The sequence below is a fragment of the Panthera uncia genome, chromosome E1 (assembly GCF_023721935.1).
Source record: "Panthera uncia isolate 11264 chromosome E1, Puncia_PCG_1.0, whole genome shotgun sequence".
Taxonomy (NCBI): domain Eukaryota; kingdom Metazoa; phylum Chordata; class Mammalia; order Carnivora; family Felidae; genus Panthera; species Panthera uncia.
This window is the reverse complement of record NC_064814.1, coordinates 46,583,429-46,607,068: the sequence shown is the minus strand read 5'-3', so window position 1 is coordinate 46,607,068 and position 23,640 is coordinate 46,583,429. Positions and strand designations below refer to the sequence as shown.

At 43.3% G+C, this 23,640-nt stretch overlaps 1 protein-coding gene across 2 annotated transcripts in view; it reads left to right on the top strand.

Moving 5' to 3' along the window:
- Positions 1 to 23,640, top strand: part of DHRS7B (dehydrogenase/reductase 7B) — a 62,394-nt gene that overhangs the window by 27,786 nt on the left and 10,968 nt on the right. Inside the window, exons 1-3 of one of the 2 annotated variants that reach the window (XM_049636850.1) lie at positions 9,539 to 9,745; positions 12,787 to 12,965; positions 17,510 to 17,619. In XM_049636850.1, the coding sequence (XP_049492807.1) occupies positions 12,812 to 12,965; positions 17,510 to 17,619 (264 nt within the window). In that variant the 5' untranslated portion in view covers positions 9,539 to 9,745; positions 12,787 to 12,811. Of the gene's footprint in view, positions 1 to 9,538; positions 9,746 to 12,786; positions 12,966 to 17,509; positions 17,620 to 23,640 lie in introns of those variants that run through there. The other variant, XM_049636849.1, reaches the window with a different exon arrangement.

The window sequence follows — 23,640 nt, the reverse complement described above, 5'->3', positions numbered from 1 at the left end:
TGCTAGGTATTGCATTGAATCTATAGATCACTTTGGGTAGTATTGACATTTTAATAATATTAAGTATCCTACTCCACGAATATAGGATATGTTTCCATTTATTTATATCTTGTTTAATTTCTTTCAGCAGTATTTTGTAGTTTTCATTTTATAAGTCTTTACCTCTGTGGTTAAGTAAATACTTAAGTATTTAATTTTTCAGCTATCTTGTAAGTAGATTTGTTTTTGTAATTTCCTTCTCAGATTAGTCATTGTTTGGATATAGAAATGCCAACTGATTTTTCTGTGTTGACTTAATATCTTGCTACTTTGTAGTATTTATTTATTCTCACACCTTTTCTGTAGTCTTTAGTGTTTCCTATGTATGAGATCATATCATCTGCAAACGGAGATAATTTTACTTCTTCCTTTCCAATTTAGATGTCTTTTATTTCTTGCCTCATTCCAATACTATGTTGAATAGAAGGAGTGAAGTGGGCATCCTTGCTTTGTTCCTGATCTTAAAGGAAGAGCTTTCAGTCTTTTACCATTGAGTGTGATGTTTGCTGTGGGTTTTTCATATATAATTTTTATTAATTTGAGGTAGTTTACTTCTGTTCCTATTTTGTTGAGTGTATTTCTCATGAAAGTGTGTTAAATTTTGTCAAGTGCTTTTTCTGCATCAATTAAGATGGTTATGTGGTTTTATTTCTCCAGTTGATGTGGCATATTTTACATTGATCAGTTTTCATATGTTGAACCATTCTTGCATTTCAGGGACATCTCAGTTGGTCATGATGTATATTTTTAAAAATATGCTGCTGAGCTTTGTTTATTAATATTTTGTTGAGGATTTTTGCATCAATTTTCAAAAGGGATATTGGTCTGTAGTTTTTTTTTTTTTCTTTTGGTTTTAGATTTTTTTCTTTATGGTGTTTTTTTTCTTGGTATCAGTGTAATGCTGATCTCATTGAATGAGTTAGGAAGTGTTCTCTACAATATTTTTGGAAAAGTTCAAGGGCTTGTATTAGTTCTTCTTTAAATGTTTGGTAGAAGTCATGAGTGAAGCCAACTTTTCTTTGTTGACTTTTTTTTTTAATCACTGACTCAGTCTCCTTAATAGTTACTGGTCTATTCAGATTTTCTATTTCTTAGTAATTGAGTTTTGGTAGTTTTGTGTTTCTAGGAATATGTCCATTTCATCTAGTTTATACAGTTTATTGGTGTATCAAGTTCATAGTACTCTCCTGGAATCCTTTTTTATTTCTGTAGAATCAGTAGTAATGTCCTCACTTTCTTTTCCGATCTTAGTAATTTGAGTCTTTTCTTCGTCTCTCTCTTTTTTTTTTAGCCCAGCTAGCTAAAGGTTTGTCAATTTTGTTGACCTTTTCAAAGCACCAACTTTTGGTTTCATTGATTTCTCTATTTTCTATTCTGTTTCATTTATCTCTGTTCCAATCTGTATTATTTCCTTTCTTTTGCTAGCTTTGGCTTTAGTTTGTTCTTTTTTCTAGTTTTTTTTTTTTTTTAATTGTAGTTAGGTCATTGAGATCTTTCTTGTTTTGTAATGTATGTATTTACAGCTATGAGTTTCCCCCTTAGCACCATTTTTGTTGTATATCATAAGTTTGATGTATGTGTGTATGTATGTATGTGTGTGTGTGTATAATATTTATTTAACATAATAATAAATATTTAATATATATAATACATATATAACACACACATATATATGTGTATTTTTTAACTTTATTTATTTATACCGAGAGAGAGAGAGAGAGAGAGAGAGAGAGCGAGCACACATGAGCGGGGGAGGGGCAGAAAGAAAGGGAGAGAGAGAATCCTAAGCAGGCTCCATGCTATCAGCACAGAGCCTGATGTAGGACTCAATCTCACAAACCATGAGATCATAACCTGAGTGAAATCAAGGGTCAGACACTTAACCACCTGAGCCACCCAGGCACCCATGGTATATTATATTTTTGTTTTTATTTATCTCTATTTTCTTATATCTCTTGTTGTTGATTTCCAACGTTATCCTGTTGTGGTTCACAGAAGATACTTTTATGATATCTATATTTCAGATATTAAGACTACTTAGAGAGGGGTACCTGGGTGGCTCAGTTGGTTAAGTGTCTGAGTTCAGCTCAGGTCACGATCTCACAGTCCGTGAGTTCGAGCCCTGCGTCGGGCTCTGTGCTGACAGCTCAGAGCCTGGAGCCTGCTTTGGATTCTGTGTCTCCCTCTCTCTCTGCCCCTCCCCTGCTCATGCTGTCTCTGTCTCAAAAATAAATAAAAACATTAAAAAAAAAAAAAAGACTACTTAGAGAATTTGTGCCTAACATATGTATATCCTGAAAATTGTCCCATGTGTACTTGAGAATAATGTGCATGCTGTTGTTGTTAGGTAGTGTTTTATACGTCTTTTAGACCTAGTTATTGTGTTAAGTCCTTTATTTTCTTACTTATCTTTTGTCTGGTTGTACTTTCCATTATTATGAGTGGGATATTAAAGTTTCCAACTACTATTGTAGGACTATCTATTTTGCCTTCAATTTTGTCTGTTTTTACTTCATATATTTAAAGTCTGTTTTGTCTGATATTAGTGTAGCCACCCCTCCTTTCTCTCTCTCTCTCTCTCTCTCTCTCTCTCTCTCTCTCTCTCTCTGTCTCTATTTGCATGGAGTATCTTTTTCCATCTTTTAACTTCCAACCTCTTTGTGTCTTTGGGTCTTAAGTGAGTCTCTCGTAGGCAGCATGTAGTTGAATCATGTGTTTTTATTTATTCTGCCAAATTCTGTCCTTTGGAAAGTTTAATCCATTCACATTTAAGGTAATTACATAAGGAAGGACTTACTTCTGCAGTTGTGCTATTTGTTTTCTGCTCTCCTCCCCTTATTTACTGTATTACTGTCTTCTTTTACATGTAGTTGATTTTTTTTGTAGCGAAACGTTTTGATTCTCTTCTCATTTCCTTTTGTGTATGTTCTATAGTAATTTTCTTTGTGGTTGCCATCGGGGTTATGTTTAACATGCTAATGTTGTAACACTGTAATTCGACTTTATACCAGCTTAACTTTAATAACAGACAAAAATTCTCCTTTATAGCCCTTATCCCTTTTGGTTGTTGGTGTCACAAAATTACATCTTTATACATTGTGTGTCCCAAAGACTAAACTAATAATTTAAAATGCGTTAATCTCCTAAATTATATAGGAAACAAGATTCAGAGTTACAGAACAAAGTTACAATAAGATTAGCTTTTAAACAAAACTGTTTTTAAAAAATGTATCTTTTATAGCATGTAGAAAATAGAAAGTGGAGTTACAAACCGTTGTAATAATTCCAGTTTTTATAGTTTTGCATGTATATAACTTTACTGAAATCTTTATTTCTCCGTATGACTTTGAAGTACTGTTTAGTGTCTTTTCATTTCACCTTGTAGGAGAGGACTTCCATGAACATTTCTGCAGAGCAGATCTACTGATAAACTATCTCAGCTTTTGTTTATCTGGGAATGTCTTCATTGTCCCCTCACTTTTGAAAGACGATTTTGCCAGATACAAGATTTTTCGTTGACAATTTTTTCTTTTAGCACTTTGAGTATAGTGCCCACTTCGTTATATTGGCCAAAGTTTGTGACGAGAAATCTGTTGATCATCTTATTGAGGATCTCTTATATTTGACAAGTCTCTGTCTTTGCCTTTAAGGAAGTTTGATTACGATATGTCTTGGTATGGTTCTCTTTGAGTTCATGTTACCTGGAACTCCTTGAGTTTTTTGGGTGTTTTATTCGTGTCTTTCAGCAAAGTGGGGAAGTTTTCAGCCCGTATTTCTTCGAGTATTCCCTCTGCCCCTTGCTCTTTTCTGTTTTTGAAGCCTCTATAATGTGTATGTTGGTCGGCTTGATGTGTCTTGTGATTCCCTTACAACTCCGTTCACTTCTATTCAATCTTTTTTTCTCCTGTTTCTTAGATTCAATACTTTCCATTGTCCTGTCTTCAAATTCGGTGATTCTTCTGCCTGCTCGAATTTTCCTTTGAATTGCTCTAGTGAATGTTTCATTTCAGTTATTATTCTTTTCAATTCCAGTGTTTCATTTTGCTTTCTTTTTCTGTCTCGTTATTGATACTTCGATTCTTTTCATACATTATTTTCTTGACTTTCTCTACATCTTTCTTTAGTTTTTTTTTTTTTTTTTAGCATCTTTAGACAGTTGTTTTAATATCTTTCTTTATAAAGTAAACCTATCTTTAGGTCTTTTGCAGGGACAGTTTCTGTTGTCTTTTCCCCTTTGAATAGACCGTGGTTTCCTATTTCTTTGTATGCCTTTTGACTTTTTTGTTGAAAACAGGACATTTGAATCTAATAACGTGGTAACTCTGGAATCAGATTTTCTCTTTTCCCTAGTGTTTCCTCTTTTTTGTTAATTAATTAATTAGCTTCCCTGTTTTTGTAGGATGTGTCTGTGCCAGGGATCAGCATGATATATAAACTTAAGGTCTTCTCAGGTCTTTCCAAAGCCTGGCTTTCTAAGAGCCTAGTTTTCTAAAAGCCTACTTTCCTTGGACATGCGTGGTCACTTTCTAATTTTACCCACACATTCAGTTGCTTTTGAATGCCCAACTCTTTAATTAAGGGCTCCCAAAAGGAGAAAAAGAGGAAAGTGAAGGGAGGATAACATGCTGCCAGCTCTTTAAATAGCCGGTCGTCACCTCATCCAGAGGTGGAGATGCTTGCTCCAGTGGAGGGAGGTGCAACCACAATGGTGGCCCACCTCTGTGATCAGAAAGCAGCAATCAGCAGTCAGGCCCAAATCCATAATATTGGGAGCAGAGGGTCTTTTTTGCCCACCCTCATTCCAGCAGGCTGTGTTGCACCAGGATCTGGTGCACAGCTGCATGTCCCTGAGGTGGAGCCTGTGTAGCTGCTACTGTGTTTACAGCTGAAATTGACTGAAACTAACTACAACTTACCAGATAAGCCTTCTCAGAGAATTTGCAAGCCTTCAATAGATTCCGGAGTTCTAAAATACACAGTTGTACCAAACATTCTGCCAGGGCGATTATTGAGGACGTTAGCAGACAGATTCCTGGTGCTTCTTACTCCACCACTATCCTAGCATCCTTCTTCGTCTTTTTGTTCTTCTTCTTCTTCTTTGTTTAAAATGTTTTATTTTATTTTTAAGAGGGGGGAGGGGCAGAGGCGGCTCTGCGATGAGAGCGGAGTGCCAGGCTCGAACTCACGAACCGTGAGATCATGACTTGAGCTGAAGTCAGATGCTTAACTGACTGAGCCACCCAGGTGCCCTGTCCTAGAATCCTTCTAGTGTACATTTTATTTGTTTTTTTACTGTTTGTCTCTCCCATTGATACGTCATCTCCATGAGGACAATGATTCACTTTGTGTTTGTTCACTATACCACCGACCCTGGAAAAATCGACACACAGTAAGTGCTCAGTAAATGTTTGTAGAATGAATCTATACCATAGCAGATACGGAGGGCAATTGTGCTCAAGTTTGAATACAAACATTGTGAGTTACTGTGTTGTATGATTATTTCTGAAGCTCATGCCCAGGCCCAGTTCCTGTTAGATAGTCTGGTTTGAGCCCTACCAGCTCCTTTTAAACACACTGGATTCCTGACTTTATGTTTACATGGCACCTTGTTTGTCATATTCATATTGTTGTATGTACTTTTTTAGGTAATAATCTAAAACTCAGGAGTCACAAACCAGCAGCTTCCCTGGGCCAGGTTGTGTGTTGTGTGGCCAGCACAGTGGTTTGAATTGTTTTGACTTTGAATTAAAGCTTCAGGTGAGGCTTGTCCTTTAGACAGGCCACCACTATGTGGCTTTACAATGATTGTTTCTTTCATTACCACAATTCTAATCACTTAATTTTTGTATTTCTTTGTTTGTCGTCAGCCTCCTCATCTAGGCTGTGATCTCCACGAGGTCAGAAACCATGTCTACCTCATTCATTGCCTTACACCCCAGTCCTAGCTGAGCCTGATACAGGATGGCGCTTGATAAATGAGGTGTGAATATAAAGTAATCCGTCTGGTCTCTTTACCACACATACTTAAACACGAATAATCCTCGAAGCCGCCTGCTTGGCTGCCATTGCCTAGTTCCTTCCGCAGATCTTCTCCAGGAATTTCCTTTCTTCGGTGAGTTTAGGGGTCAGCACCATGTGTGTTCAGAACATTAGCATATACAGGATGCTCCCTATGTGTTTTCTCATTGGAATAACCATCCCCATTTTGAAATTACAGTACACGTTTGCAGATGGTAAATTTGCTCATGTCACCCAGCAAGTACACGACGTAGTGGACTCGAACCCAGCTCCCCAAGTGCCAGCTTGGTGCCTTTTCTGCTTCACCCTCACAGTGAACTTGCTGTCTGGTTTCTGTCAGGGCCTCTTGTGTGTTTTCTAGGAAAGTGGGTGGGATCACTCCTGCATCTCCCAGTAATACCTGACTCATTTTATAAAGCATGTTAGACACCGAAATTTTTGTTGTGTGTGTGTGTGTGGCAAGGTCCTAGGTAGGCATCATGAGTGCTGTTTTTAAAAAGCAGAACTAAGACTCCGGTTTCTAATAAACGTGCCCTGTCCTTGTGTAGGTAGCCTGCCCTGCAGGGTCTGGAGCTGTGCTTGGCTCCTCTCTTCCCGCCCTCCCTGGCTGGGGCTGCTGTGCAGCGTGTGTACTCAGCGTCTCACTGGGGAGCAGGGCTTGCTTCAGCGTGGTTGCTCTTCCCGGGAGTGGGCGCTCAGGAGCCCGGTCTGGAATAGTCTCAGGCCTCCCTTTTGGTTTTATCTTGACTAATGCCAGCCGGCACTCCTTTAAACTGGGGGCCCTAAGGCTGGCATCCCAAAGTACACCCTCCAGGTCACTTGTCAGTGGCCCGTTCCGGCGCTTTAGAGAGGGCTTGCCGACCTGAAGTTGTCCTCTGGCCTATACTCTTAGTCACTCTGTCCCAGGTCAAAAGACCAAAGAAGACGCTGGCACCAGGACCCGCCACTGGCAAAGTAGCTGGCATTTGAGGTAGGATATTGTTTTTTCTTTCCAGTTGAAGACAGCCTTAGCTGCTGCTGCTCATGTGCTTAGACCGAAAAAGAGCAGCTTTCTCTGCTTTTACTTTCTGAAAATAGATACGTATTTTCAGATATGGGTCATAAGCATGACCCGTAGCTTATGTCACCTTTGGTAGATCAGCTGTTCAGAGCTGGTCTTCAGTTACGAAATATAAGAGCGGGTGTAGGTTTGTGGGAACGGGATCCTAACTGCTTTTGGTGATACTAAGCCACTCCTTGCCGCATGATTTCAGCGTCCTGCCTTCCAGTTGGAACTCCTCTCTGCCCTTTAGCCCGAATTTCTTGTGCATAACATGGCAGATTATTCCATGACTAATCCTTCTTTCAGACCTGAAATCATTTTTATTCTTGAACTGTGGAGAGCTTTTGGATACCCTCTTTTGATTTTCAGATGTGGCTGTTAATGGTTTAATTTCTATGTGTGGTTCTGAGTAGATTCCCACAACTTGTTTTTATTGATGGTTCAAATTATTTTTTATAATTGCTCGAGGGAAGAAAGGAATCTCAGGAACAGATTGCATCTGTGAAATGCAACGTAGAATTGTGGCTAAAGGATGAGGAATGGAATAACGTTAAAGTGACATTTCTGCGCAGAGTTGATTTCTTGGAGATCGTCTTCTTTCTAGTTTGAGGTTCCAAAAGGAATGTCTCAATAGAATAAGGGAACAGCTGAATTTCAAGGTTACAGTGAGAACCCATGAACTTTCTGGCTGCCCAGGCCCATCTAACACTCACCCACGAGCAACTTTTCTACCTTTACCCTCTTTTAACTTAGGTCTAGAGCTCCATAGCCTGTGGTATGTGAAAATACAGGTGGACGAGCTTAGTGCGTGAATGCCTAAACTCTCTAACTTCTACATGCCGGTTGATGTGGCTTATTACCGGAAGGTCATGCTTCAGGTCACTTCCCTGTCAATTAAGAGAGTAGACATGACTGTGAGTGCATACGCTTCTGTTAGGCAGTGCACTCGCACATCTAGACCATGTGTGATCTGTGGTTCCTATTCAAGGGAGGCTATCTTGCCTTTTTCCTTTTCTGACCTCACTCTCTTTTTGTGACTTGCCCTACTTTCTGCTCTGGCTCACAGCGATGCTGGGCCATCCCTTCTATCTACGAGCTGATCTCCAAATGCTAGAAATTGTGAGCTAGATTTTTTTCCCCCACTCTCTTTTATGCCGTCAGTCCTGCCTTCCCAGTTCTGTCTGAAACTAGCAGTTGAGCATTTTGGTATAAAAGGCAAAACTTGTAAACACATTAAAATCCTTCTTAAATGTCATTTTCAAAGTACACAGGCCCCCTTTGACTCCGTTTTACAGAAGAGATTTACTTCCTAATCTGGAAATGTGGCCAGCCAGGACACAATTCCTTTCTTCCACTTTGAAGTTGTCTCTTTGCTTGGAGAATGCCCCTGGACACCACAGCAAGGTGGTAGGGCTGAGTTACCTCCATGCCTTGCTCTCTTGAACATCCTGAGTGCTGAGGGTGAGACAGGGAGGAGCCGGCCCAGCTGATGCTCAGAGACTAGAGAGGCCTGGTGGCCCAGCGGCCCATCAGTATGGCCACGTGCACTGCAGAGTGGAATGCGAGGGGGAAGGTCTTTCCGAACTTGAGAAACTCCCGGAGAGTTGGGATCGTCAATATGACCGCCTTCGCCTGGTCAGGAAAGTGACCTGAATACCTACCCTGAAATTGAATGTGATGCTGTCAAATAAATGGCTTGCTCTGGAATGTCTTTCGCCACCATCATCATCCTGAGTTAGCTGGGCGCAACTGGTGCTGATTTCTAATTTACTTTGCATTCTGACTCTAATGACTTCGCCAGACTGAATGCAGATGTGCGCTCTCCCCACAGAAAGCCGGCCCGTGGGCCGAGGATGGATCCCATTAACGTGGTGCCATATTTGCCTCAGGCAAAGTGGTCCCCAGGGCCAGGAGACCAAGGCTGGCATGCGATGTTGTGTCAGGTGCTCAAGGAATCCCAGAAGTGTACCAGACGGTGTGTAGTTTTCTCTCTTTTCTTCGTGACCTAGATTGATGGCTTGAGTTTTAAATAGGTGCATGAAAATGTGGTTTGTTGGGAGCGTCGTCGTCCTCTGGGGGGAACCTCGCTAGATGTGTTTTCATCCCGCTCCTCCCCAGGCGTGAGGAAAGGGTGGCAGGGGCGGTTTGAAATTTGTCTGCTCTCTCCTTGCTGTGTTGGCCTCGATAACTCTTCTGGCAGCCACATTTTCTAATACAAACCTTGGCATATGGGATCCTGACTTCTGACAGAGTTGGGGTGTCTTTTTTCCTACTTGTTAATGTAATTAAACCAAAGGGTTTATGAAGATATAAAAATTAAACTCCAGTGAGCTCTATGTTTAATTAATTTCCTTCATTTGGAAGAAACCAGTTTTCATAAACCAGGGACTCTTTCAGACAACATTGGGAATCTGACTGCGGTGAGACCAGTTCCTGGGTCAGGAGCTTTTAGTTAGTTGTGGGTCATGATGATGCTGACGGCAACTACATTTACCGGGCACTTCCCCTTTTCTAGAGACTGTGCACGCTTTTCCACGTATTAATTCATCTGACCTCAGAACAACAACCTGCAAGGTGGGCACTCACGCGCCCTCATTTTGCAGATGATACTGAGGCCCAGAGTGGTGAGGTCCCGTACCCAGGCTGGTAAGTAAGTGGCTGAGCCAGAATGGGAACCCAGACAGGCTGCTCGAGGGTTCATCCTTCTAACTCCTGCACTGCCGTCACTTTGCCATCATTAGTGTTTTCCATGTGGTCTCTGCAGCCTCTGAATTTGAGGGGCAACAGGCCCCCATAGCCTTCAGTGGAGTTCTGGTTCAGCCCCGGGTTGAAAGTCTGAAACGGGCAGGCTTCACAAGACTCTGGTCTCCAGGGCCTGTGGAGGAGTATGCAGACCTGTTTACACCCAGCTGACCCAATGGAGCTCTGGGCCCCCCTCCCACGGGCCGAGGCCTGTTTCCCCTTCATGAGTCCCTTCTTCACCTCCCTGGTCATCCTGGGCAGTGGCCGGGTCCTCGGTAATTCTGGGCTAGGCAGGGTGGTCCACCTGGGGACCTGCCTGATACAAGGATCTGGGATTACAGTGGGATCAAGCTCTTCCTGGTCGGTCGTCCTGCTGGGTTGAAAGCTCTCTACCCCAAAATTTATTACATGAAAGTTCTGAGCCATAATTACCTTGGGGTCTACCTGTGTTTTTTTTGTTTTTGTTTTTGTTTTTTGTTTTTTTTTAATTTTTTTTTTCAACTTTTTAAATTTATTTTTGGGACAGAGAGAGACAGAGCATGAACGGGGGAGGGGCAGAGAGAGAGGGAGACACAGAATCGGAAACAGGCTCCAGGCTCCGAGCCATCAGTCCAGAGCCTGACGCGGGGCTCGAACTCACAGACCGCGAGATCGTGACCTGGCTGAAGTCGGACGCTTAACCGACTGCGCCACCCAGGCGCCCCTACCTGTGTTTTCTAATTGCTATAGTCTTCTGGTAAAGCTACACTAACAGATTGGCAATCATTCCTGCCCCCTGAGAATTCATCCCTCCCATCCTCGGGAAACACTCCTACAGCCTCGGTCTTCAGGGGTGGCCCCGTGAAGATCCCCAGGCAGCACTCACAAACCTATGAAACTGCGGAGGCACTGGTACCTGCTCTAAGTACCTGCTTCTGAGTACTTCCCAGGTGCCAGACAGAGGGTCCTAGGGTCCTAGCATTTCCCCCTGGGACTCGGCCTGACCTGTAAGCTCCAATACCTGGCCTTGGCTTCCAGCCGTGGGCAGGGGATGGTGCCATTAGTACCCTGGAAAAGAGCTGGGCACTTTAGAAGCCACTTTAATTGCCAGTCCATCCAAGTGTAGGCCTGACACAGTGTAGGGTGAGAGGGAAATGTAACCACTTAGCAGACAGTAGTTGGGGATTTTTCAGAAGTAGAATAAGTGGAGGTTGATGGGAAACAGTCATTTTTACAGGTGTTTGCTAAGAATGGTAATTTTTTATGGTGACCAAGAAATTGGATATATTTGGAAAGGCAGATGAAAAAATAAACCAAATACTAAACTAGTTGAGTTGACAGTTCAAATCCGAGCAGAACTCTTTTGCAGTCGAGCGGTTTAACTTACATCAGGACAACTCACCCTGATCCTAAGGTTCAGGATCAAAGCCAACTCAGCCTATAAGTGGATCGATGTTGGGGTTCAGTGGGTTCCTGGCTTCATGGTGTCCACGGAGGTGATGTTGTTTTGGGAATGGAAACAGAAATGTATTTTTTTAAATATATGGAGTTGAGGACATGGGGCATTCAGCAGGTGGGTGATGGTTTTTATGTAGTTACTCCCAATCTGATGAATAATTAAAAGCTTTAGACTGGTTTGCAGGAGCTCTGCTTTTGGTTTCCAGTCTCTTCCTTCCTGGACAGGATTATTATGCCGATAATATCCCGGTCCTGGAGGTGGACTGTGGGTGGTGGGACTTTTGTGTAATAGACTCAGCCCGTGTGTCAAATCGCCTTACAGGGCATCTCTTTCAAAGTGACAGACATGGTGTTGCTCCTCACTAGCTCGTTCTTGGCCTTCCTTTAATCCTGTGTCTCCCTCCTCTCTCAGCTTGCTTTCGGCATAGGGGCATGGATGAGTGACAAGGAATCGAGGAAGGTTGGGGGAGCAAGGAAATTTGGGGCGGTTGTGTAAGGAATGGATGTGTTTCCTAAGAACTGACTGCCACAGATGCACAAATACTCCTGTGGCCCCCTGATTTCATCCGGCTGGCGGTGGCTCACCAGCGAATGCTCAGCGGGAGCCTGGCACGGTGCACGGCCGGACAGCCCACTTCACAGCCTAAGTCTGTGCCTATGCCTGGCAAAGGGCAGCTCCCCTGTGCACTGAATTCCCTTTGGGTGTCTGTGAGGCCTGTGGCCAGGAGGATGTTTGTGGGCCATCGCAGAGACCATCCAGAGGACACCCCATCCAGAAACATCTATCTGGTTAGGGAGGAGTATATAGATTGGTATAGTTTCCTCTTTCCCTTTTTTTTTTTTTTTTTTTTTTAACGTTTGTTTATTTTTGAGAAAGAGAGAGAGACAGAGTGGGAGCAGGGGAGGGGCAGAGAGAGGGAGACACAGAACCTGAAGCAGGCTCCAGGCTCTGAGCTGTCAGCACAGAGCCCGACGTGGGGCCTGAAGCCACGAACCGTGAGATCATGACCTGAGCTAAAGTCGGATGCTTAACTGACTGAGCCACCCAGGCGCCCCTTCTCTTTCCTTTTTAAAAATTGTTTTCTAGTTTCACAAACAGCGGTTGAAAATGATAATGGGCATACCTAAGTTCCCCTAAATAGGCTTCTGAAGGAGATTCAGGTGAGCGTTGACGGGCCAGAGCCTCCTGGAATACTCACAAGTAACTGGGTGCTGTGCCGAATGGCTCCCTCAGCTTGTTCTGGGGTTGCTGTGCGCCTCTGAGAGGCATCGCGAGGTCTGTGGCTTTGCTGTTTGCTCATGTCAGCCAGAGTGAGAGAAAGCAAGTTCCACGATGCTGAGCAGTCAGCATAGAGCACGGGACCCAGAAAGACATTTGTTGGGTTCAGAGCTAAAGTCCGCGCAAGAGAAACCTGGGCTCTGTGTCATCAGTCTAGGGGGAGGAGGGCTGGCAGGTCCCTTGAGTTTTCCTATTTTGTCACAAATTCATTGGATTTGGGTTCTTTCAGGAAGAGTCTGCTGAAGGTGAGGGTCATGGATTTTATCACCTCTACGGCCATCCTGCCCCTGCTCTTTGGCTGTGTGGGAATCTTCAGCCTCTTCAAGCTGCTGCAGCGGATGCGAATGAAGGCCTACCTCCGGAACGCTGTGGTGGTCATTACAGGCGCTACCTCAGGCCTGGGGCGAGGTGGGTCCTGGGGCCAGTGCTGTCAGGAGGGGCAGGGAACTTGGCCCAGACTCGAGGAGCAGCTCGGCTGCATAGGTGCAAATAAGTGACACAGGCTAGGTGACTGGGGAACAAGAGTATGTCACTGTCTCTGGTCCACTTGGAAGAAGCAAGAGCTTAAGTGCAATGAGAAACGGTCCCTGACTTTCAGCATCAGTGTGGGGGGTAGAATCCACGACGAAGACTGTGGCAAACCGGACACTACGTGCCTCGTCTAAGTGGGCAGCTGCTGGCTGTGGAAATAGGGAATTTTATGTGAAGGCTCCCTATTTTCAAATATGACAACTCATTAAAAAAACATTTTTATCTCTGTGAGGGCCAAACGAAACGTGCCTTTTCCTGGATTTAGCCAGCATCCCTAGTTCATGGCCTTGGTGTCCCCTTCTCCTCACCTTCCTGTCACTGGGGCTGTGCCTCTAGCTGTCCCGCATGGCCTTGGCGGGACTGGAAACAATAAATGATACCTCAGCTGTGCCTCACCTAGGTTCTCCGGGTTAGTTCCATCTACTTTGGTGAACGCGGCGAGCCTCTCGGCCCCAGGAACTTTGTGCCGGGTCACAGGCCCAGAGTCAGTCACCGCCCCCTGCCTCGTACAGGTGAGTCTGTAGAGCTGCCGTCATTTCCCTTGCACACATGTGCATTGACTTTGGCATAGTACCAAGGACAGATGCAGGCACGTCCTATGGAGCTTCCTCCTTCTCAGCACCTGCACACGGAGCACACTACACCAGTATACCCTCTGCATGGGGGCTCAGTTCCATGGAAGAAGCCCGAGAGGCACCCAGAGTCGTGGTAACCCCATCCCTGCTGCATCTGTCCGTCGGGACCATAGCACAGCCAGCGCTGATGGAACATCTCCGATTTATAAGGCTCTGGGCAAAGTGCTGGGACAAATAAAAGACAGGGTGCCTGGTCTCAGGTAGTTCACAGTCTGATGGAGAGGGGCAAGGACTTACCTCAGCATATTGACATTTCAGTAACGGATGCTCCCGTTGAGGCCCGGCAGACGAATGGGCTGGGTTGTGCTTTATCTCCCCGAATCCTTGCAGCTAAGATTCAGAGACTTGCCCTAGGACTTCTAGATTCAAACCCCATGTCTGACTCCAGGACTCCGTCTTGTATCACCTGTGGGGGGCATGGCCAGGGAAAGGAAAGCACGGGCCAACAGGGAGGGTGTTGCAGATGGGCCCAGAGCAGGGAGCAGCATGGTTGTGCCGGGGTGGGAAGCACTTGGCGGTTGCAGGAACATAAAGGAGCAGATGGGGTCTCGTCTGCCGGGTAAGTGGCTTGCGGGCAGCCAGGGGGAGCCTGGGAAAGCTGTAGGTAGGTTCATCCGCGTGCTGCTATGATGTTTTAGATGAGATCTCTGGGGGTGAACCCTGGGCCTGTCATTAGATATCTAGACCTGCGTGGGGACAGCTGCCTCCAGGCCCTTTGCCACAGTCGGTTCTCTGACCTTACTCAGCTACTATATATAGGGTAGTCAGCAGCCACTTCTCTTGATCTCAGAGAGAAGCATTTTTTTTTTTTTTAAGTCCTTGAACAGTATTTGAGAGTTGGCTGGGATGGAAAGGTAACTTGCAGGTACTCTGATATGGGAATGTTGGAGAAGGACACTGTCCTCTTTATCATTCTGCGGTTCCTCTTCTGGAAACCAAGACTGGGAAGGGAATAGAAAATATAATTGAAAGAAAAACAATACGTGTGTGTGTGTGTGTGTGTGTGTGTGTGTGTGTGTCTCCTATATTAGGTCAGCCTTTTCCCAAATTCCAAATCACCCTGCTTATATTGTGTCCTATATAACATGTTAGGGACAAGAGTCCACGGATCTCTCCCCACTCCAGCCAGTCAGAACGGGAACAGATTCTCACCCAGCCATTGCAAGTACAGGCGCCACTGTTGGTGACTCCCAAGGAGGTGCTGCTGCACCTTAGCTTTCAGAGGAGGAAGGCCACGGGTTGCCCTTGGTGGCTCTGCTCTGCCTGCCTGCCGTGTCAGCTGCTCTGAAAGTCCGAATTGTGACAGTCTTCAGATAGCTTTCTGTATTTCTCCCCTATTTTGTATATTTAAGCTACATGAGCTTATCCTTGTAAAACAGTAAGACCATTGACTAAAGGAACAGAATGTTCTGCATACCCACTTTAGCCAGCCTCAGCCCTGAGGTTGTGAATAACTATCTTGATGGAGGAGGCCCAGAGTGCCTGCAGCACTGGGGAATCATCTGGCAGCCCTAGCTAGATAAATGGTACTTCGGGACTGTTTTCCTTTTTCCCTTGACCCTCCTGCCTCCCTGTGTCAGCTTTTTCAAGAAATGAAAGTGGAATCCTTGCAATCTGTTGTTTTCATTTCTGTCACTCCCTACACAGACTTTAATTTCCTCCTTGTTTTGGCTTTGCTGGGAAGTAAAGCTTAAGCAGAATGTACGTGACCATTTTCCAGAAGCTGTTTATATGCTAGTGTGCCTCTCCCCACCTTTGGTTCTGCGTGTCTGCACCCTGTGGGGGCACCTTATGACACGTCCATTGTGTCAGTCACGTCGGGATGAAATGGGGTGAGGAGGCTGGCCATGCCAGAGATTCCTCATCTTTTGGAATGATTTTGTAAACCAGATGAGCCAGATCTAGCCTCAGGAATGCTGCTGTCTGGCTTTGAGGGCAGCCGCCACCCCCACCCCTATGAGGCGTTTGCTGCTCTGCTGAGAAAGCACAGCAAGGCAGGCTGGGCAGGAGCTGTGACCCTGACCAGACCATGTGGGGACAAGCAGAGTGAGGGCTGCAGCTCTGTCTGGGTTTGTGCCCTTTGTCAGGATGAGCCAGTGAACAGACCAACCAGATCTTCAAAGAAGGTGATATAGCGCACCTGAAAATCCCTTGGTTTAGTCCACTTAGCACTTCCTTCCAGAAAAGTCCACCTGGAGACATACGAGGAGGTGCTGGTCTGAGGATGGTAAGTGAAAGCTCTAAGAGTAGCTAAAGGAGGAGCTGTAGAGTGAAAAGAGAGGGCTCTGCACAACAAGACAGTCTAGATGTCAAAAGAACTTTCTCTCTGTTTTCCTGAAGGATGCTGGAGTTTCTTTTCCCTTCCTGTTTTGAGCCCTTCTAGCTTTTGACACTTTTGTGGGTGAAGGACTATCAGACCAGTACACCCTGTCTGGACTCACAACCTCCTCCTATCCCAACCAGGAATTGACAGACTTGATCTCTCAATATTCCCCACAGTCTAGTCCTGGTTCTGGAGGTCTCCCCTCCCTACACTTCCCCCTGGGCCTCAGGGGACTTACCTGTGACCCTTGCTGGGCTAGTCTTAGAGATGCCACCCCACTGCAGCTGGCCACAGAGCCTGCCTCAGTCAGAGGCCCCTCTCCCAGAGTCAGGGGAGCTGTGTTGATGAGGGGAAGCCAGGCCCAGGAGATGAAATGGAGAAAAGCCCTGCCAGCACCTGGTTCCTGCTGCCGGGGGCCCTGGGCAGCCACCACTCCTGCCCCTCCCCAGCCTTGGCCACTCTGCTCTTTCCTCTTCATTCTTGAGCAATCCCAGCATCCTCCTGGTCAGTCTTTTTGCTTTGCCCCAGTGTGTGTTGGGTCTCTTTTCTTGCCACCAAAAGAACGCGAATAGAGGTACCTTGGTCTCAGTTGATGTCCTCATCACTTGTTGCCTGGAATGTTGTAGTGGGTTCAGCAGAGCCTGATCGCCACAAGTCCTCTTCTCACCCAGCCGGAGGCAGCCTCTTAGACACAGCCTCCCTTACTGATCCTGTGCTGTTGTAGGCACTCGGCACGTTCAGCTCTTCTGACTTATTTGTCATTTCCCAGCCTAGCAAGGCTGACATTCTGTGTCCCAGATATGTCTGTCCATGGCCCCTCAGGTGCTTTGCAAACTCTGCTCCTTTAGCCTTAAGTGCTTTCCAGAGAAACAGCCCCTCAGGCCTCAGGACTGGGGTAGGGCCCCCCATCCCTTCTCAACAGAGTCCTGTGCCCCCTGTGCTTGTAGGAACCATCTACCCCCCATAGATCTGTACCTGTTACATTGAAATGATTTGGGAAACAGCCTAGATTGTGCCAGAATGCAGGCCTCAGCAAACCACGGTCTCGCAGTAGCTGGTGCTGCCTGATCGTTGAGTGTATCACTTGACCTCTTGGAGCTTCCTCAGCTGTGAAAATGAGGATAATGCTCACGGGGTTGTTCAGAGCTAAAGATCATTATGGAAAGTTCTGAGCATGGTACCTAACAAATCTGTCCACCAGCCTCAGCCTTCCTCTTGGCTTGTGGATGTCTGTTGTACCACTGACCCTGAGCTCTCTCAGGACAACAACAGAGCTCATTTATTATTGGGGCCTTAACTCCTGGCTTCATGCCTGGTCCACAGCAGGAGCGAATACACATGTGTAGAGCATGTGAAGGAACAAATTCATATTCTGAAACATCGGGTAAGTTTGGACTGACCTGCACCAGGGAAGAAAGGCATGGAATCTCCTCAGCTGACAAGGTTCTTTCTTCTTCCCTTAGAATGCGCCAAAGTCTTCTACACTGCAGGTGCCAGGCTGGTGCTCTGTGGCCGGAACCGGGAGGCCCTGGAAGAGCTCACGAAAGAACTTGCTGCCTCTCTGGCCACCAAGGTGAGCCCAGGGGTGTGTTTGCCGTGGGCACGAGGTGCAGCGCATTGTCTGCAGGCATCTGAGGAGATAGCGGCCACTTGGGCTGCTGCGTGTGCAGGGCACCCACGTGGTCACTCGGTGCCAGGGTAGGCAATGGGTCCCCACGGCCTGCGGAGGGAGAACTGTCAGACGGTTCAGATCCCCTCTCTGCCACTTACTAACACTGCTCATTTAGGCGGTTCCCTCTGTGAACGCTTCCCCTCCGCCTTTACCTGGCTAATACCTAGTCATCTCTTTACGGTGGGGGGTCGGGGGAAGGTTGGCCATGACTTCTAAAGTTTTAATTGTGGAAAATGTACATAACATAGTATTTACATGCATAGAAAGATGTACATTTAAATAAAATATGCACGTCATACTAATTATTTTAACCATTTATAGGTATACAACTCAGTGGCATTAAACACATTCAGAGTATGTGTAACTATCACCACTTCCTATACTTAAAACCTTTTTATCATCTCCAACAAAAATTCTATACCTATTAAACAAGAATTCACTCTTCCTCCCCTCTCCCCAGTGCCTGGAAACCTCTATTCTACTTATTTGCCTCTTCTAGATGCCTTGTATAAGTGGAAAATACAGTATTTGTCCTTCTGTGTCTGGCTGTTTCACTGAGCCTTATGTCTTCAGGGTTCACCCCTGTTGTAGCATATGTATCAAAATTTCATTCCATTTTCATTCCAGTACTCCATGTCGGAGTGACATTCCAGTGCACGTATATACCACATTTGGTACATTTATACCACATTTTATTTCTCCGTTAATTTGTTCACGTGCACTAGGGTTGTTTCACCTGTTGGCTGTCATGAATAATGCTACTGTGAAGGGACCTGTGCACATATCTGTTTGGGTCCCTGCTTTCACTTTTTTTGACTCTGTACCTAAGAGTGGAATGGCCGGGCCATAGGTACTTTTATATACAAGCTTTTGAAGAATTGTCAACTGTTTCCCACAGCAACTATACCATTTTACATTCCTACCAGCAGTGCACGAGGGTTTTGCTTTTTCTACATCTTTGCCAACACTTGTTACTTTCCATTTTTTATTGTTTTCTTAAATTATACTCATCCTAGGAGATATAAAGGGGCATCTCATTGTGGTTTTGAATTGCATTTCCGTAATTTCATATGATGTTGAGCACCTCTTCATGTGCTTACTGACCATTTGTATGTCTTCTTTGGAGAAGCGTGTTTCAAGTCCTTCTCCCATCATTTTTAATCAGATCGTTTTTGTTGTTGAGTTTAGTTTTCTGTATATTCTGGATATTAATCCTTTATTAGATCTATGACTTGCAAAGATTTTTTTCTCATTCAGTAGATTTTCTTTTCACTTTCTTAACAGTATCCTTTGATGAAGAAAAGTTTTTAACTTAATGTAATTATTTTTAAAGTTTGTTTATATATTTTGAGAGGGATTGTTGAGTGCCTAAGAGACAGAGAGAAAGGGGGGCAAAGGGCAGAGAGAGGAGAGAGAGAATCACAAGCAGGCTCCACAATGTCAGCCCAGAGCCCAATGCCTGGCACAGTCTCATGGTGGTGAGATCATGACCTGAGCCAAAATCAAGAGTCAGATGCTTATCCGACTGAGCGACCCAGGTGCCCTAGAAAAGCTTTTAATTTTAGACAAAGCTCAATTTATTTTTTTTGTCACCTGTATTTTTGGTGTCATATCCATGAGGTTGTTGCCAAATCTAATGTTACGAAGATTTTCCCTGATATTTTATTCTAAGCGGTTCTATAGTTTGACACCAACATCTAGGTCTTTAATCCACTTGATTTAATTTTTGTGTATGGTGTTAGGTAAGGTTCCAACTTCATTCTTTTGCATGTTCATATCCAGTTTTCCCAGCACCAGTTATTGAAAACATTGTTCTTTCCTGCTTGAAATGTCTTGCCACACCTGTCAAAAATCACGTGACCATGAATGCAAGGGTTTATTTTTGGGCTCTCTATTCTATTTATTGGTCTGTATATCCGTCTTTATGCCAGTACCGCACTGTTTGATGGCTGTAGCTTTGCAGTAAGTTTTGAAACCAGGAAGTGTGAGTCTTCCAGCTTTGTTCTTTTTTTTTTTTTTTCAGTGTTGTCTTGGTTACTCAAGGACCTTTGAGATTTCACATGGATTTTAGGATTTTTTTTCTATTTCCTCCAAAAAAAATGCTATTATTTTGATAGGGATTGCATTGAATCTGTACATCACTTTGGGTAGTATCGACAACAATGTTAAGTCTTCCAGTCCACGAATGTGAGATGTCTTTCCATGTATTTAGGTCTCCTTTAATTTCTTTTTTTTTTTTTTTTTTTTATTTTTTTTTTTTTCAACTTTTTTTATTTATTTTTGGGACAGAGAGAGACAGAGCATGAACGGGGGAGGGGCAGAGAGAGGGAGACACAGAATCGGAAACAGGCTCCAGGCTCCGAGCTATCAGCCCGGAGCCTGACGCGGGGCTCGAACTCACGGACCGCGAGATCGTGACCTGGCTGAAGTCGGACGCTTAACCGACTGCGCCACCCAGGCGCCCCAGGTCTCCTTTAATTTCTATCAGCCGTGTTTTGTAATGTTTATTTAGCATACAAATCTTTGACCTATTTAGTTAGATTTATTCCTAAATATTTAATTCTTTTAGGTGCGATTATAAATGGATTTTCTTTCCTAATAATCCTTTTCAGATTATTCATTGCTAGTGTGTAGAAACATAGCTGATCTGTGTGTGTTGACCTGGTACCCTGCAACTATACTGAACTGACTTATATTAGCTGTAATAGCTTTCTCTGGATTCCTTGGGGTTTTCTAAATATGGAATCACATTCATCTATGAATAGTTGTCTTCTTCCTTTCCAGTTTTGGTGCATTTTATTTCTTGTGTAATTGCTCTGATTAGAACTCTAGTACTGTGTTGAATAGCTGCAGTGAGAGCAAGCATCCTTGTCTTGTTTTTGATCGTAGGGGGAACACTTTCCATCTTACACCGTTGAACATATATTAGCTATAGGTTTTTCTTAAACATCCTCTACCACATTGAGGAATTCCCCCCCCCCATTCCTGGTTTTCTGAGTTTTTATCATTAAAGGGTGTTAGATTTTGTCAAGTCTCTTTTTTGCATCAATTGAGACAATCCTATGGGGTTTTTTCCTTTGTTCTATTAATGTGATATATTGATTGATTTTATTACGTTGAACCACCCTTGCATTCCTAGGATAAAGCCCACTTGTTTGTGGTGAATAATCTTTTTAAAATGCTGTTAAAATTGGTTTGCTAGTATTTTGTTGAGGATTTTAACATCTATATTCATAAAGGATGTTGGTCTGTAATTCTCTTGTGATGTCTTTATCTGAACTTGGTATCAGAGTAATGCTGGCCCCACAGAACGAATTAAGAAGTATTCTCTCCTTCCTCTTCAGTTTTTTGGAAGAGTATGAGAAGTGTTGGTGTTAGTTCTTTAAAGTTTGGTGAAACTCACCAGTGAAGCCATCTGGTGCATGACATTTCTTTGTTGGGAGGTTTTAAGTTATCGCTTTAATCTCTCTACCTGTTTGTTATATGTCTGCTAAGATTTTCTATTTCTTCTTGAGTCAGGTAATTTGTGTGTTTAAAGGAATTTTTTCATTTATTCTAGGTTATCTCATTTGTTGGTATACAGTCATTTATAGTATAATTTTTTTTATCTAGGTAAGGACCCACTTTCATTTCTAATTTTTTTAAATGTTTTTTTTTTTTTTTGAAGGAGAGACAGACAGAGCATGAGTGGGGGAGGGTCAGAGAGAGAGGGAGACACAGAATCCGAAGTGGGCTCCAGGCTCCGAGCTGTCAACACAGAGCCTGACGCAGGACTCGAACCATGACCTGAGCCAAAACTGGATGCCTAACCAACTGAGCCACCCTGGCTTTCATTTCTAATTTATTTCCATCCTCTCTTTCTTTGTGTAGCTAATGGTTTTTCAGTTTTGTTGATCTTTTCAAAGAACCAACTTTTGCATTCATGATTTTCTTTATTTCTACTCTGAATTTTTTTTTTAATCTCCTCTCTAATCTGTATTATTTCCCTCCTCTGCTAGCTTTGGGTTTAGTTTGCTCTGTTCTAGTTCGCTAAGGTGTAAAGTTATGTTACTGATTTGAAATCTTTTTTTTTTTTTTTTTTTTTTATGTAGCCAACTACAGGTATAAATTTCCCTCTTAGCCTTGCTTTCTCTGCAACCCATAAGATTGGCTATGTGGTGTTTTCATTTTCATTTGTGTCTAAATAGTTTCTAATTTTCCTTGTTATTTTTTATGAGTCAGTGGTTTTAAAGTGTGTTATTTAATTTCTGCTTATTTTCTAGTTTACCTTCTGTTACTGATCTCTAGCTTCGTTAAACTGTGGTTGAATAAGACACTTTAAATGATATCTATCTTTTTAAATCTGTTGACATTTGTTTTGTGGCCTAATATATGGTCTTTCCTGGAGGATGTTCCATGTGTGCTTGAGAAGAATATGTATTAGGCTGTTGTCGGGTGGGATGTTCTGTATACATCTGTTAGGTACAATTGGTCTATAATGTTGTTCAAGTCCTCTATTTTGTAATTGATCTTCTGATTGGTTGTTCTATCCATTATTGAAAGTGGAGTTTTGAAATATCAAAATATTGTAGAACTGTTTGTTTCTCCCTTCAGTTCTGTTGATTTTTGCTTCATATATTTTGAGTGTCAGTTATTAGGTACATAGATATTTATAACTGTTATATCTTTCTGCTGTAATGACTATCTTTTTATTCTTACAGGCTTACCTTATTTTATTGTGCTTCGCCAATATGGTGTATTTTACAAATTGAAGGTTTATGACAACCCTGTGTCAATCTAGTCTATCAGAGCCATTTTTCCAACAGCATTTGGCCACTTCACAGCTCTGTGTCACATTTTGGTAATTCTCACAATATTTCAAACGTTTTCATTATTATTAGTTTGTTATGGTGATCAGTGATTACAACGCACTGAAAATTCAGATGATGGTTGGCACTTTTAGCAATATTTTAAAATTAAGATATGTACATTGTTTTTAGACATAATGCTATTGCACACTGATAGACTGCAGTATAGTGTAAACATAACTTTTATATCCACTGGGAAACCAAAAAACTCATTTGACTTGTTTTATTGAGATAGTTGCTGTCAGTGGTCTGAAAGCAAACCTGCAATATCTCTCAGGTATGCCTACATCCAATATCCTTTTCTGTCTCTTGTAACCTTTTATGATTTAAAATCTGTTTTGTCTGATATTAGTACAGCCACTCCAGCTGTCTTTCGGTGATTATTACTTGGAATATCCTTCTTTCATCCTTTCACTTCCAAGATAATTGTATCTTTAGATTTAAAATGAGTCTCTTAAAGACAGCGTATAGTTGGATTTTTAAAAGAAATTCCAGATTTTATCTGTCTTCTGATTAGAGATTTAAAAGTATTTATATTTAAACTAATTAATATTAAGGAGGAACTTCTGCCAGGTTGCTATTTGTTTTCTGTATACTTTACAGCTTTTTTGTCCTTCATTTCCTGCATTTCTGTCTTTTGTGTTCAGTTGATTTTTTTGTAGTGAAGTGTTTTTGATTTCCTTTGTATTTCCTCATGTGTATATTTTACAGCTGTTTTGTTTGTGGTTTCTGTTTAAAAAAATTTTTTTTAATGTTTATTTATTTTTGAGAGAGAGAGACAGAGTACGAGCACGGGAGGGGCAGAGAGAGGGAGACACAGAATCTGAAGCAGGCTCCAGGCTCCAAGCTGTCAGCACAGAGCCCGATGTGGGGCTCAAACCCACGAACCGTGAAATCATGACCTGAGCTGAAGTCAGACGCTTAACCGACCAAGCCACCCACCTAGGCACCCCTTGTTTGTGGTTTCTAAGGGGATTAATGGCATAGAAAAATTCTACTGTGATACGGCTCTGTCCTCCCCCATTTCTGTTACTCATGTCATAGATTACATCTTTGTATGTTACTTGCTCATTAC